General features: G+C 45.6%; 2 protein-coding genes across 2 annotated transcripts; both read left to right on the top strand.

Annotated features, from left to right (window-relative positions):
• Positions 1-1,990: 1,990 nt before the first annotated feature.
• LOC127341274 (uncharacterized) lies at positions 1,991-10,716 on the top strand. Its single transcript, XM_051367077.2, has 11 exons — positions 1,991-2,157; positions 5,870-6,054; positions 6,258-6,439; positions 6,562-7,158; positions 7,298-7,354; positions 7,745-8,084; positions 8,161-8,360; positions 9,368-9,450; positions 9,531-9,632; positions 9,902-10,088; positions 10,174-10,716. Exons 2-11 carry the CDS (start codon positions 5,871-5,873, stop codon positions 10,261-10,263), a joined length of 2,022 nt encoding a protein of 673 aa, XP_051223037.1. The 5' UTR covers positions 1,991-2,157; position 5,870; the 3' UTR covers positions 10,264-10,716.
• Positions 10,717-10,848: 132 nt separating this feature from the next.
• On the top strand, positions 10,849-13,544 carry LOC127341276 (uncharacterized). Its single transcript, XM_051367079.1, has 2 exons — positions 10,849-12,364; positions 12,809-13,544. Exons 1-2 carry the CDS (start codon positions 11,388-11,390, stop codon positions 13,452-13,454), a joined length of 1,623 nt encoding a protein of 540 aa, XP_051223039.1. The 5' UTR covers positions 10,849-11,387; the 3' UTR covers positions 13,455-13,544.
• The last annotated feature ends 2,100 nt before the right edge of the window (positions 13,545-15,644 follow it).

Here is a 15,644-nt window from a genome sequence, read left to right as displayed (position 1 = left end):
ATCCTAGTAGTAGATGAGACAAAGCTCAAGATATTCTCAAAACTTAATCTAACCCTAGCAAATGGGGGATACGGGAGCTCCATATAGCCTAGATTTGGTCAAGGGTATTTTGGTAAAAGAGCTACTTAAGTTGCAGCCACACAAATGACGATCAACGGTTCAGATCGGAGTTTGTTTCGAATGGAGCGGTAGTACCGCCCTGGTACCGGCCAAAATACCGGTAAAATGTGAATTGATGCACGGGGGCTACTGGGAACGAGGCCTGCGAGCGGTACCAGGGCCGGTACCTAGGCCGGTGGTACCGGCCAGGGCTTGTCGGTAGTACCGGCCATGAGCGGCCGGTAGTACCGATCCTGGGTCGACATGGGGAGGCGACGTGGAGGTGCCTGGGAGGCTGGCCTCCTGCATATGCATGGTGTCGGCCACCACTGGTCGGTGGTAGCGGCCACCTCTAGCTGGTGGTGCCGGCGACCTCTGGCCGGAGGTACAGACCCTCTTCGACCGGTGGCTTGACTGCTGCCGGCCACCCTCTTTCCTTCTCTTCTTGTTCTATTCTTCTCCTCTCTTCTTCTTGTCTTGTCTTGTCTTCTTCTCCCTCCTTTGCGGAAACTTGTCGAAACTTGTACCTAATGACACATCGAATATCGGCATGAGGTAGCATTACATAAAAGGTTGTGTTGAGGTCGAGCGTAGGGAGGATTGAGTTCACCTTGTCATGTATAGCTTTCACTCGGGCTCATGTCATCGGTCCACTTGGGGGACTACTTGGTCTTGGTGTAGTGCCGTCCTTTGGTGGGGCTACATCAATGTTCTTAACTTTTTTGACATTGTCTCTTGTTTATATGATCATGCATGCTTGATTTAGTTCATTTTGCTCTATCTTGGTAGAAATACAACTGTATGTGGTGTTCTACGGGAAAGTGTTAGGAATCTACACAAGTTGGGATATTGTTAGCCCACAAGTAACAGGTTACGCGGGCAAGTGCCACAAAAGGTACACGAAGAGAGATGGGGCAGAAGAAGCTTCCTCCTAGTTCTTAGCAGAACAGTCGGGCTACTTTCCACATCCCACGATCACATGACATGTTGTTCCGAGGATCGAAGAACATGAAACGCCAAAGATCGTAGATCAGGGCTAAACAAGTAGGTTCAAGGATTTCATCATCGCGGACAAGTGATCTGGAACATGTATTTCATCTTCTCGTAGGCGTCTATCATCGTCGGTAGTGATCTGGATCATGTGTAATACCCTAAACACTGAATTGGTAGATGTTAAGCTCACCAAGTAGAGGTGGGTGGTGACCATAACGGGGCATATGCATCCCCCTAAACACGCGTGTTGCATTAACATAGCCCAAAATCCCGAAACGATGGCAACCAACCTAAATGAGCTCAAATGGCGCGTTCATGTAGGCTGACAGTCGAGAACCAACCCGAGGTTGGGTGGTTAAGAGGATGGTTGTATCCCAGCTCACCAGAGTTCAAACCCCATATTTGACATCTGTGTGTATCATAAAGGTGAAATATTCATTCAGGGGAGGCGACATTCCCGTTGACAGTGACTTCGTCAATTTCAAGATTCAATCGACCGGCTTAGTTTTCCGAATATACTCATAGGCAGGGGCGGCGCTACTGGTGGACCAACCTGGGTCGTGGCCCATCCTTACATTTGATTTTCACTGGTATTATTTCGGCCCACTAGTAAAAAACTGGACAATATGTGTGCTGTTTAGTTCTATTTTGCTGAGTGACCCAGTCTTACAATTGTTGCATGCTCCGCTACTGCTCATAGGAGTAGGGTATGCTCCGCCACAGTGATTTGTACCGTGCGCTCCTGTTCACCGTCTCACACACAGACGTGCGAACTCGCGTCGGTCGGTCCCGTCAGCCGGAAATCGCGGGACAGCCCGGCCCCACCCGCCGCTCCACGTCGTCCTCCCACAACTACCCCACCACAAAAAGCGGCCTTGCTTCCCGCACGGGCCGCCCCGCCCAGAGCAACACACACACACCCGCACGGCCCGCCCCGCAAGCACGAAACCACCCGTGCTCGCCCTGCTCCAGCGGCCTCCAGGATCAAGCTCGCGGCGGCGGCGGCGGCGACTCGAGCGGGCGACCTCGCCGCTCGACCCCGCCGGCTCCCAGCGCCCGGGCGAGGTGAGGCGTCCCTTCCCCGCCCCGATTTGGGCGCGATTGGTGATTTTTCTGTTGCCGTTCTGGCGCGGGTTTGCTGGGGTTTTGGTCGGGTTCGCGGCGCGGGTGGCCGCGGAGGTTCGGGTGCGGTGGTCGCGGTTCGCTTGCGGGTGGGCGGCGGCCAATGCTGCCGGCCATGGCCGCTTGGTGCTCTTTGGGCCCGGGCCGTACGGAGACGAGGGTTGCGGAATTGCGGGGGTGGAGCTGGGTGAGAGGTGTCTTCCAGTTTTCAGGGGGTTCAGGTGTGCGTCGATTCGTTGTTACTGCACGCGTTGCGTTTGCGGAAATTTTTGGTGCATTCTGTCGTAAGGATTTTGGGTTGGCGTGAACACGGCTCTGGCTATTTTGGGATTTTCAGCGATTACCCGGTGCTGCGACTACATCTGACAGTGGCCGGGTATCTGAGTTATACGCAAACTGAAACCCGGTGTTGAGTTCGTGCAAACCAAACTGCACCACTGAAACGTGTAATGGCACCCAAACCCAAACTGAACCAGATGATTTCTCCACCCAAACCGAACTAAACTGACATCAGGAACTCGTGATTTTAGCTTATGGGTGTAGATCAAGCTGTGTTGCCGTCGCCAAAACAGGTTCAGGTCACCTGATATCTGAACCCAACTATTTGCTGAACGAGGCCTGCTAGCTGAACCCAAGTGCTAGCTTATGGCAGGAACTGCATTTTTCCACCCTAATCACAAACCCAAGTGCACCCGTGTGTGCAACGATGGCGTGAAAGGAGGGGTGCTGCCGTGGACGCGCCTGCGAAAAGCAGAGGACGTCATTGGAGAAGAAACACCTTATCGAGACTTGGGGGCCATGGGTGGCTTGCTTGCGCGCGTTATATACTCGCATGGGCTGCCTCGAATTTGAGATAAATGGATCGATCAAGGTAGCATGTAGATGGATACAACGAGTCGATCGGTAGAAGCGCGCGATACGCAAGGTAGCCTAGCCCATGGGAGCACGTAATGCGCTCAAAGGAGGCACACTCATGCCCCCAGTTAGATGTTGATAAGGTGATTTCTCTTCTATTGTCTCAACTATCTCCAGGTTTGGTAGCACATTAGTTAGATGTTGAGACGATCTTTGATAAGGTGATTTCTCTTCTATTGTCTCAACTATCTGCTTTGGTAACACGCCCTCAAAGGTCGATGAGGTGATTTCTCTCCAATCGTCCCACCAACAACACAAGAGGAAGCCCTCATCGATGCGCCAGTCGCCTTAGCCGAAGTGGATCCAAATGAGGCACTCATGGCCCCCAATCTCAAAATTTGGCAACACATAGAGCGGACTTTCGCCCAATCCCCCCACAAGAACATGAGGAAGACCTCGTTGCTGCCCAGTCGCTTCAGCCGAAGTTGATCGAGCTCAGTTTGTTGAACATGCTCCTCCTAGGAGCGATGTGGATCGAGCAAGCTCAGTTTGTTGAACAATTGCGATTCTTACTTGCTCCTTGGCCCCAAGTTGCTGGACGCAAAGTTTCCAAGCATGATGAAGGTTCCGTTGGAAACTTTGCCTCTAGCACCCAGGGGCCCGAGGAGCGAGTAAGAATCGCACTTTGTCCTTGAATTGCTTTTCCACATCGCTCCTAGGATAACCTCAGGCGGCTGGATCGGCTGAGGCGGAGGCGACTCGGCTGGGTCGTCTTCTTATTATTTCAAAAAAAAAAATCACTGTAGGGGCTTCCCCGACCATATTCCTTTCACAAAAAAAAACCTCATCGAGACTGGGGGCAATGGGTGCCTTGCTTGCGCGCGTTATATACTCGCATGGGCTGCCTCGAATTTGAGATAAATGGATCGATCAAGGTAGCATGTAGGTGGATACAACGAGTCGATCGGTACAAGGTAGCCTAGTCCATGGGAGTACGTAATGCGCTCAAAGGAGGCACACCCATGCCCCCAGTCTCCAGATTTGGTAGCACATTACTTAGATGTTGAGAAAATCTTGATGAGGTGATTTCTCTATTGTCTCAACTATCCGCTTTGGTAAGACGCCCTCAAAGGCCGATGAGGTGATTTCTCTCCAATCGCCCCACCAAAAACAAGAGGAAGCCCTCATCGATGCACCATTCGCCTTAGCCGAAGTGGATCGAACCTACTGAGTTTGCCAAACATGCTCTGCCTAGGAGCGATGCGGAAAACCTGTTAAAGGACAAGTGCGACTCTTACTCGCTCCTCAGCCCCAAGGTGCTGGAGGGAAAGTTTCCAAGCATGATGAAGGTTCCATTGGAAACTTTGCCTCTAGCACCGTGGGGCCGAGGAGCGAGTAAGAATTGCACTTGTCCTTGAGTTGCTTTTCCATATCGCTCGTAGTAAGAGAATGGTTGGCAACCTCAGCCGGCAGGATCCTCTTCGACTGAGGCAACTGTGGTGTTGATGATGTCTTCCTCTTGTTCTCGGTGGGACGATTGGAGAGAAATTACTCCGCTTCGGCTGTGACAACTGGGGTGTCGATGATGGTCTGTTTCTTGAAAATGATGGGCAACCTCAGCCGGCTGAGGCGACTAGGGTGTTGAGGGTTTTCTCTTGTTCTCGGTGGGGCGATTGGAGGGAAATTACGTCATCAGCCTTTGATAGATGTGTTACCATAGATAATTGCTGGGGCAATTGGAGGGAAATCATCTCATCCTGGGGGCCATGGGTGCCTCGCTTGCCTGTGTTACGTACTCGCATGGGCTGGCTCACGCATGATGTCACTCGTGCTCGTTTCGATTGACTCGTTTTATCCATCCGCATGCTACCTTGATGGATCCATCCATCTCAAAAGGAAAACAAAAAGCAGCGAAGAGAGCATGCCTAAGTGCCAAACTAGCACGCTGACTATTTAATCTTGTTGATCGATATTTTTCTATCAACATGCGCTTGGTTGGAAGCTTGGAGCTAGTATGCAGTAGCCACTATGTAACAACCAGCCAAATTTCCGAATATTCTCTAATTCTCTACAAAATAAAACTATAAAAGCACTAGTGAATCTGATTAATCAGCAGGTTAATTAGCAAAAAAGTTGTCATGCCTTATGCTGTTTTTGGACACTTTGGCATCACACAACAGACAATATACATCAAAAAGGACAGGTGCATCCAGCAGAGCTCATGCAATCAATCCTGGGACGGTTATTACAACAACACATGTACATCATAAAGCTAATCAAGTGATGCTAGCGAGTCGCGCTGTAGCTTGGTGTGATTTTGTAGTTCTCCATTGAAGGATTTCTTGTAGAGTCGTATACCCTTTCTTGACTGTTCTACTCGAGTCCTGTGGGTGCAGTGTTCTACTGTTCCTTCTGGTTGCATTGTGGATTGTGAGGCAGCTCACTGTAATTTCGGCGTGGAGCTTGTGCGGTGGATCTAGTGTTTGTATGGTGCCCTTGAATTTTTATCAACCAGTTGGTGTTTGATGTGAGAGCTAGAATCAAGAAATCTTTTGATGCAACTATTACTATGGGCTTCCAAATGTCTATTGTTCAGGTTTGAGGGAGTTTGGTAATCTGGGGTTTATGGACGTGATGCTTTTGATCATACTGTTTTTTTTTTCTGTACGATCTTACTGTTAATATAATGTTGGATACATCAGTACCCTTTGGACCAATAGTTTCAAATTATGTTCACTATAGTATTCGTGTTGGTCGGTGTGATAATGGTTGTGTTTTGCATACTGTTTTTTTCTCAAAGAATGGGTACTGGAAGGAAGACTGAGACCAAGAATGTTGCAACACCAAAACAAGATCAAAGCAATACACGGCGGTATGGTGACCAATCTTTTCCGGCACGTAATCTCGGGGAAGATGAGCTAGGAGGAGTTATTTTTGGCTGCACACACCAAACGATCAATGAATGCCTCTCTAAACAGCTATTTGGTTAGTAAATTTCTTGAGCCGTATCACCTGTATGATAATTTCATTACAATGTATTTGTTGTCCTCTTACCTCTATTATAAACTTCATATGCTGACATCAGATAATGGTTGATTTCTGGAACATTAGCTTGTTCCTCATCAGTATTTTTTTTAAATGCTTATTAAGTTTGAATGCATTTTCTTGCTACCTTTGTTGCTTTATAGGTTTGCCTTCAGTTCATTTCTCCTATGTGAAGAATATTAAGCCCGGAATGCCTCTGTTTCTGTTCAATTATAGTGACAGAAAAATGCATGGCATTTTCGAGGCTGCAACTCCTGGCCAGATTGCCATTGACCAATTTGCTTGGAGTCGTGATGGTAGAACAAAGACACAATATCCTGCACAGGTATCATCATATAACAGTCAGTGTTCAATATTTTTGGCACTTTAGTATGTATGTATTAGTTTGCTATTTATAGTTTTGTAAACTGATTGTGATATGTGAGTGACTTCATTTTTGTTCTTAAGGTTCGTGTCTCCACCAAAACTCAGTGCTTACCACTTCCAGAGACCAAGTACAAAAGTGTGATTAGTGGCAATTATTATAACTTTCGCCACATCTACTTTGAGCTAGACAATGCACAAACAAGAGACCTAGTTTCTTTGTTTGTACCTGCTCATGCCCATGCTATTCCAAGAGCCCAGAACCTTTCTGGGTTTCCTGCTTCTGTTCACGCTGTTCCAAAAGAAATCGATTCTGGTCTGAAGGATGGCAATCAGTTTGGTGTTTCGTCACATTCAAATGATATGGTTCCTTACAAATCGGTCGATCGAAATGCCAACTATGGTATTGCTAGCGCAAGTAGAACATCAGAGAGCAACTTTAGTGAGAAGGCTTCTGAGCGGGATGGTTTGAATGACAGTGTGACTGAGAAAGAAATAGAATCTGTGAATGATGACCATCCACGTATCAATCCAGTTCATGATGAACAACATGGCACAATGGCTGTTTTGCAAAAGTTGCAAGAATTGTCTCTTACCAAAGATTCATCTAATGCCACCTTGGAGGGTGATGCAATTGTGAAAGACAACACATCCCTTGAGCAACGTTGTGAAAATGATGAGGTGATGTATGCTATTCTGTTACATTGATTACCTCTTGCCCTTTATTATTTACATTGTGTTTCAGATTTACAATGATACAATTTCTAGTATATTTTGTATAAACACATGTATGTAATGTTATTTCTGACATTGTATGCAGCTGCTTCAAATTATCAATGAATTAGCCAAGAAGACTGAAGCAATTTGGGAAAAGCAGGTATTGACTTCTTGTTTATGTTGAAATTTTGGGTGTAAATTGTTATCTGTTGGAGAGGAAAGTATTACTCCCTCCGATCCATATTACTTTATGCTAAAATGGATATATCTACAACTAAAATGTGTCTAGATACATCTATATTAGCATCAAGTAATACGAATCGGAGGGAGTACATAGATGAAGCTGCATTCATGATTTTTAAGCTCTTATTATTTGTATGTCCACAAAGATGTAATTTTGAGTAATTTTAAATTTTTATTGGAAGTATGAAACTGTATATGTTTTCCTTATGCTCTAGATGTGTGTGATGTTGAGTTAATTATGTCATCCATGCGTGTTCTTTATGCATCCGTTGTGCCCTCCCATCTTGATTCTGCTTTCACATTCCAGACTGAATCAGATCAAGAAAGGCTTGTATTGAGGGAAACTGTAAAGATCATGGAAACAAAAATTCAGCAACTGCAATACCAATATGAGAAATTACAATTGGAGTATTCAGCAGCACTCCTTGGTGAAAAACACAATAATGTTGAAGGGCCATCAATATTCCTAATAGGTGGTCATAATGGCTATACCTGCTTGCCATCCCTTGATTCATTTTATCCTACAATAGACAGACTAGTGCCGCTAAGGCCTATGAGCTCAGCCCGTGCATATGCTGCTGTTGCTGCATTTAATGAGCATCTCTTCGTTTTTGGTGGTGGTGACGGCGATTCGTGGTATAACACAGGTATACATTCTTCTACGTGACAAATAAATATATTTATAGCACTGCAAGTTGTTGACTGCCTGCACTGCTTTGTCAGTGGAAAGCTACAACAGGGTGAGCAATGTGTGGATAACATGCCCATGCTTGAAACAGAACAAAGGAGGTCTTGCTGGAGCTACGTTGAATGGTAAAATATTTGCTATTGGTGGGGGGAATGGGTCTCAATCTTTTTCAGAAGTTGAGATGTTTGATCCAGCGCATGGGAGTTGGATACACAGCCCGTCTCTGCAGCAAAGTGTATGGTCTCAGGTCCCTCTTAACAGTTATATTGAGTACATTGTTCTGAACTTAACTGCAACTTCGTTAACTCTGGGGCTTTATTATTGGCGTGTTCTCATTGTGATGTGCGATAAGGTTTAGGATCTACTCTCTAGGATAAAAAATGTAAGCACTTCTACGGGCCATAGAATTAAGGGTGTAGATAAATGCAAATGTTACCCTTCATTTATTCTATAACTATCTTTGTCCTCCCCAAAACAGCAAATGCTAGAGGCCACGTGTAAGTACAAGCTTGTCATTATCTCAGCCCTAAATAAGTTCTATAGGCCCAATTCTTGATGACATTAGTGAGGGATTAAATAGGAACCACGTCAGCAGAATTGCATTGGGGGGTTTAGAAAGACTTACACTAGGATCAAATTGAATTAGCTTGCTCAAAAGGCTTGCATTTTGGATTGGATGGAGTATAAGATAGAGCAGACAAAAGAAACTCTATTGAGAAAGGCTGTTTTAAATTGCATATCTGGTATTCCTAATCGCTTAAAATCTTGTGGATTCTTCATATTTTACTAGACGATGCTTTTGTAGTAGTTCCTTGTTTACTCATCATAGATCAGTAGGACATAACTTAGTTGTTTGGGCAGTAGTGGCTAAGTTGGTTTTGGTAAGTTGTCTGCTAGTCACTAGCATGACAGGTTTTGATTCATCTGCTCTTATGTAATTTTTAGCACCAGCACAGATAGTAATGTTTTCTAATCATGATTAAATCAAACTATGCATGCCACAACATATTTCCTAGAAAGAAATTGATGGCTAATTATGATTAAATCAAACTATGCATGCCGCAAAATATTTCCTGGAAAGAAATTGATGACACTTCATGGAACCTTGATGGGAGTCTGTGGTCTTTTGTATTTTTTAACTTCTATTTTTCTGGGTGCTACATTTATCTACTCCATTATGCATTTTCCCGCAATGTTGATTTAGAACTAACAGTATTTTGTTCCACTGCCGTGTTATTCCAGCGATTTACTACTACCGCAGCTGAATTAAATGGCGCCCTATATGTAGCTGGTGGTTATGATTTCAACAAGGACTCATATTTACAGTTATGATCTCTCTACAGTCTTTTTTCGTGATTATAACATTTGAACCTGCAAACTGAATGAAGGATTGTAATGCCCACAGATCATTGGAAAGGTATGATCCAAGGGAGGGTTGCTGGACCCAGCTTACAAGCATGAAAACAAAAAGAGCGTGCCACTCTGTTGCTGTCTTGGGAGAAACCCTGTGAGCCCCCCTCTCTTCCCTCACTTTCTCTTAGGCCATGTGATCAAGGCCCTAACCAATATAATACCCCCTCTCTACTATTTAGTGTCTAGATACACAAATTTTAACAAAGTTGAGACATGTTTAATGGGATGGAGGGAATAGTTAGCAATAGCTGAATCCTTGCATTCGGTCAGGCAATTAGATGTTACTATAAGTATATTATTACTGGACGTTTCTTCAGACATGCTCTGCAGTATAGATTTACTTACAGTGAACATATGTTTCAGATGTGCTCTGGGAGGGTATGATGGAAACCAGATGGTTTCCACCGTAGAGATCTTTGACCCTCGTGCGAATTCGTGGAGGATCAGCAGCCCATTCAGCATCCCAAGAGGATATGGGTGTGCGGTGACAGTGAACGATAATGTTTACCTCATCGGTGGGATCAATGCCGATGCAGAAAGTGTTGAAACTGTACGGTTTTTGGCAGCTTACTCCACATCACTGACATTTCTTCTGTCTGTTCAAGTCACTCATTTCCTTTTGTTTGATTTCACAGGTGGAAGTTTACAACGAGAAGCAAGGCTGGTCTATCCCTGGTTACAAGGCGATAGGGCAGAGGAGGTTTGCCTCTGCTATTGCCTTTTGACAGGGCTGCAGACCCATTATACTGCCCACATTTTTTGCCAGAGCTATACGGACCCGCACTTCAATTGGCCGTGGGTTCTGTACAGTGTGACATGCCAGTCTCAAACCCTCTTCTTGAAACAGCCACTGGGGGTATGAGAATTTTTTTGCCGCTCTGTACAGACGGAGCTCTAGCCCATCAGTCTGGTGCTTCTCTGACTCACCATAGACTAGATCAGTCGGTAACAGAAGGTATTAACACCAGTAGTCCACCTTGATGGAGCCTGGACATGACAAATCGAGCTGTTCACTGTTCATGAGTGGCTGACTCCAAAACTAACTCATCGGACTGGTTTTGACAGCCGAAGCAACATGTGTTGGTCTGTTCTTGCTGGAATTGCCCGGTAGTTTGTGGCATGTTTGGAATGATGGACTATTCCATTCCATTTTCTTGTGATAATGTGTTCTTCCCCTTTGTGCCATATAGTCCTGATCAGTTTGGGGGGAATCTGGACTCTGGGACAGCATGGTGTATGGGTGATAGCGAACTGAATGCAACGTTGCTAAGCGAAGAATATGGTCCTAACTCTAAGGCCCTAACCTGCAGACCTGCCTAACTGTCTATTGTAGGGGCAAAATCTTTGGCACAAGCTTCAGCAACAAGTCACATTGCAAGATATCTAGTTCAGTATTCCCCTCATCATGCAAAGTACATGGTCGGAATAGCAAACCGGCTGAGCATTTCTAAATGCTCATTATAGTGCACATGGGAAGAATATGAATTTGGGCAACCAAATGGTAGACTAAAAATATACACGCCATCAGCCGTAAGTTGAAGACAAGAGTAACTAGTGTATGTAACGTGAATGGAGTTGATAAAGTTTTGTAGCTTCACGAAAGTACAGAATGAGATTCCTATGGTTCCGATTTCCGAATGCCAAACGACAGCACAAGTTTCCCAAACAGTACCCCATGGGCATCAGGTCACCAACTTGAGTTTGAAATGTGCACTGCATGGAAGCATAAAGGGAGATTCGTCAGGTCCCTTTTAGCAGCAGATAATTTTCCAACCGAGAATCTGCTTTACCCGAAACTTTGCCGTGCCTCATTGGACTCAATCATCTACGATAACCGGAGTTTTATCTGATGTACCGTTGCATCTTTTCTCTCTTTAAAATCACTGGATACCACTCCCATCATCGATCACACCACCAGCTTAAGCGTCCTCCAAAAATCAGAATGGCTCGCAACTTCGTGCCTGATGCATGGGGTTGGATCACCACCCTACCCCAATTCTCCCAATGGCGCACCAGCACCATGTCCCTCTGCATCTGCGCCACGTCCTCGGCATCAGCGTCATCCCAGCCGCCGTCGATGAGCCTCTCAGTCGTCAAAACGCCTTCCTACTTGACCTTCTCCATCTCCGCAAACTACCGTGAGCCGATCTTTCTCTGGACTTCAAAACCGGTCCACCTGAAGATGAAGGCGCAGCCATCCCTCGACGAGCAGGACACGGTGCAGCTCTTCGTCGACGTCGTGAACCAGGTGCTGCGGTATGGACCCGACAACAACAGCAACAGCAGCAAACCTCCCTTCCGGTTCCCCGGCGCGCAGCACCTCCATGGCGGCAGCTTCGGCGACGCGTTCAACATCGCCTTCCTCTCCCTCGCCTTCCTGGTCTGCACCTACGAGGCTCCCCGCGACCTCCGCCGCGGTTGCCTTGACTCGCTGAGGGCCCAGCTGACCGGCCCCAGGTGCAGGGGCGCCGCGAAGACCCTCGTCAGGATGCTTGGCGCGAACCTCGAGGACCAGTGGATGCGGACGATGAACCTCGCGGTGACCAACTGGATCGTCGAGCTGCGGTCGTCGTCCTCTCGCGCCATGCCAGGGGCGCTGTTACCTCTGTTCTCGTACGCTCTCCAGGCCAGCGGGCTCTGGAAGGTCCAGCTGTACTGCCCGGTGATCGCCATGGGCATGGAGGATCCTGGGGCCGCGGTGACGCAGGACGAGCGCCTTCTCTTCTCGCTCACTTACCAGCAGCTTGAAGGTGTGGTCCAGCTCGCCTACAGAACTGTCAGAAAAGAGAAATGGGTTGATGTTGAGGTAAAGGTGGATAACATAAGGTCAGTGGTTTTCATATAATCTTGATTCTCTTTCTTACATCAACTATTTGAACTCCTGTAAATTCTCAGCAGAGATCCTTCAGTATTTAGGTAGCGGGAAATCAGTAGGGAGATCCACTAAATTTTAATGGTTATTTTCTTCAAAGGTTTAGCTAGCAGTTGAGGTCTTTGATGAGTGAACAATCTTGTTGATGCCAACAGTAAGGTTTCATGGAAATGTCTGAAAATTCAAAAGTTTTTGACTCTTGCGTTAATTACATGTCACTGTGAGTAAAGGTCAGCTTGATCTACTTAACATGGAAATGTCTAGAAATTCAAAAGCATGTTGCACCCTGACAATTGTATTGTTTCACAACAAACTACCAACCGTACAAAAGAAACCCAAATTCACCATGTATGTGTAGTCCAAAACAAGAACAGCACTTACCGCAGCGTTGATCTCAGGTGTGACGTGGACTCTTTGGTCTCCGAGACCCTCATGGCAGAGCGAGGGTATGGTTCTGAAGAAAAACATTTCCCTTCTCGCGTCATGCTGCAGATCACACCAATGCAGCAAACAGACATACTATCCGTCTCCATCAGCAAGTCCTCTGACAACCCGACCCACGAGTATGGCTTCGACAAGGGCATCGAGGCTGCGTTCGACCCCCCGAACTCGTTCGGTCTCAAAGCCTCTGTCGCCGAGAGCCTCACGCTCGCCATGAAACCCTGGAAGTTTGAGCAGTCAGCGCACGGGAACACCGCCACCCTGAACTGGTTCCTCCACGATGGCACCAACGGGAGGGAGGTCTGCTCCTCCAAGCCTTCCAAGCTATCGCTGCTCCAGCCCAAGGCCTGGTTCCGCGACAGGTACTCCAATGCATACCGCCCGTTCACGAAGCAGGGCGGCGTCATCTTCGCCCGCGACGAATATGGAGACAGTGTCAGCTGGAAGGTCTGTGCCGGAGCATTGGGCAAGACTATGGACTGGGATATCAGGGGATGGATCTGGCTGACCTACTGGCCTAACAAGCAGAGGACCTCGCATAGTGAGACGAGATTGGTTGAATTCAGGGAATGTTTGCAGCTCCCACTTGCAAAGTTTCCGTAGTTTCTCTGTGCTGTTCTGAATAATCTGTATAGTCGTATGTATGCATGTAAGACAGTAAGAGTTGTAAATAAATAAGTTTATTGTATTGTAGTTTTGCTATACTTATTTTGAATGATATATATAGTGGTGTTAATGCATGCACCTCTGAAACAAAGGCATAAATAGGTCCAATAGGCCTAACTTGTTTGTCTCTGAAGCTCTGCAACAAGTCGTTCTAATTAATACGTAGCCTCTTAGCAAACCTCCAACAGAAAGGTGAATGGAGAGTACTAAATAATCCAACTCTTTTAGTGAAAAAAAACAAGGACATAAAAGGCAATAATATTACCCAAGTACTTCTTCAGACAAAAAAGTATTATTTTTATTATGAGCAATTTGCATCAGGCTGAAATTCAGAGTTAAGCATTGTGTCTCTTATAACATTGAAAAAATAATAGTAGTGCGGGCTAGTAAGAACACTATGAAAACTAGCAAAAATGCCCGTGCGTTGCACCGGGTCTAAAATAAATTGGTTTGACTTAAAACACGATTTTTGCTGTACTATTGTTTAAGAGGTTTGCACCGTTGTTTCTCATATCTATCTTGATGTTATGTCATTCAAAATTGTCCATTGTTATATGAGAGAAGTCCAATTTAGCCCCCTAAACTTCTCTTAAAGTTCAGATTACAACCCTCAACTTTACTTTGGTTCAATCTTCAACCCTGAATTCTATTAACCGTTCGGAATTGAACCTTCAACCCTTTTTGACAAGTTTTGAACCGAGTTTTCTTGCCAGTTAGCGGTTTTTCTCCCTATATACTGTGCCAACTCATCAACATATAATATACACGGTACATGTACTTCCTCTCTCTCAATATCGCATGATCACCTCATGCCCCATCATGATCGTCTTCCTCCCTGGAATGAGGCCATGGCGACCACAAAGGGGTACCTCCATGAGACAATAACACCTGGCATCTGCCCTCTACATCACATGTCGTGCCCAGCCTTCCGCCAGCACAGGGCAACCACCACGCAGCGCAGCGAGCCGCGGGAAAGGCATTTTTATTCCGGCGGGTGAAGAGTTGAAGATGAAGCATAGAGTTAAAGATGAAGAGTTAAAGACATAGAATACATGTACGCACTATTTTACCAATACAATACATTACGTGACAAGAAAAACCGGCTTAAGACAATGCAAGGGGTGATTCTGAACCGTTTTTAGAATTCAGGGTTGAAAGTTGAACCAAAGTAAAGTCCAGGGTTGTAAGGTGAACTTTGAGACAAGTTTAGGGGGTAAATTGGACTTCTCTCTTGTTATATTATAAGCATACAAAAATAAATAAAGTAATAGATTTACAATGCTAGCATCACCGGTGATGGTACTGAGGAGATATTTGTCAATTAAGTACAGTTTGTGCACCATTCTTATAGAAGTAATACATTTTTTAGATTATTCACAAAGTAAAACATGTTCAGAAATTCAGGAGCAGTAGACAACGCATTGCATCTAGCACCAAATATAATTTTACTCAAATAGAATGAAGTAATACTTTGTAATATTAATCACAAAGTTAAACATGTTCAAAAATTTAGGACCATTAGACAACGCATTGCATCCAGAGCCTACTATAATTTCAGTCAAATAGAATAAAAACAAACATAAATACTAAACATAGAGTTGTAGCAGATAGAAGAAAAGTAAATTTGCAACCTGGAGCAGACGCAGCAATCAGCAACGTCGTCTTAACTTTTACATGATAGAAGCAAGAAACGGAGGCAAATTCTCCATGTCACAAGCAACCTGAACCTAGCTTGTCCACTGATATGTTATTCAAGGATTAAATCATTGCTCCAGAACTTTAGCTCTAGTAAACTCGTGCTCCCAGTGTGGCTCTTGCACTTTAATCGCATCAGATGAGCGATACAAAAAGAAAATAAATTCGAGCTGAGGCAGCAGCTACCTTCACCACACGCTAGGACCTTGTCTCTCACGGCGGGCTTCAGCTCCGTGTGCCCGTCGTCGTCATGTCAACTTTCGTTCCTTCATGGTAGAAAGGGGTCCATCCAAATTCCAATCTCTCCAAATCCCCTCGAGCCCAAACTAAATACTCCCCGTCTCAGCGTGCGGAAGCTGAAAAGAAGAGGAGCCAGGTTGCATCGGTCGTGTTGTGGGGACGGACGACGATCACGAATCGGCCTCACCCGCT

Source organism: Lolium perenne, chromosome 3, assembly GCF_019359855.2.
Source record: "Lolium perenne isolate Kyuss_39 chromosome 3, Kyuss_2.0, whole genome shotgun sequence".
Classification (NCBI taxonomy): domain Eukaryota; kingdom Viridiplantae; phylum Streptophyta; class Magnoliopsida; order Poales; family Poaceae; genus Lolium; species Lolium perenne.
Note: the sequence above shows the minus strand (reverse complement) of the source record. Positions and strands in the feature narration are given on the sequence as shown.

What these genes read in the sequence shown, in the direction of transcription:
- LOC127341276 (XM_051367079.1), top strand. Translation starts at nt 11,388, where the DNA reads ATGTACCGTTGCATCTTTTCTCTCTTTAAAATCACTGGATACCACTCC. An exon ending in GTAAAGGTGGATAACATAAG is followed by an intron (nt 12,365 to 12,808) that starts GTCAGTGGTTTT and finishes CGTTGATCTCAG; the next exon opens with GTGTGACGTGGACTCTTTGG.
- LOC127341274 (XM_051367077.2), top strand. Translation starts at nt 5,871, where the DNA reads ATGGGTACTGGAAGGAAGACTGAGACCAAGAATGTTGCAACACCAAAA. An exon ending in AAGCAATTTGGGAAAAGCAG is followed by an intron (nt 7,355 to 7,744) that starts GTATTGACTTCT and finishes TTCACATTCCAG; the next exon opens with ACTGAATCAGATCAAGAAAG. An exon ending in GCTGTCTTGGGAGAAACCCT is followed by an intron (nt 9,633 to 9,901) that starts GTGAGCCCCCCT and finishes CATATGTTTCAG; the next exon opens with ATGTGCTCTGGGAGGGTATG.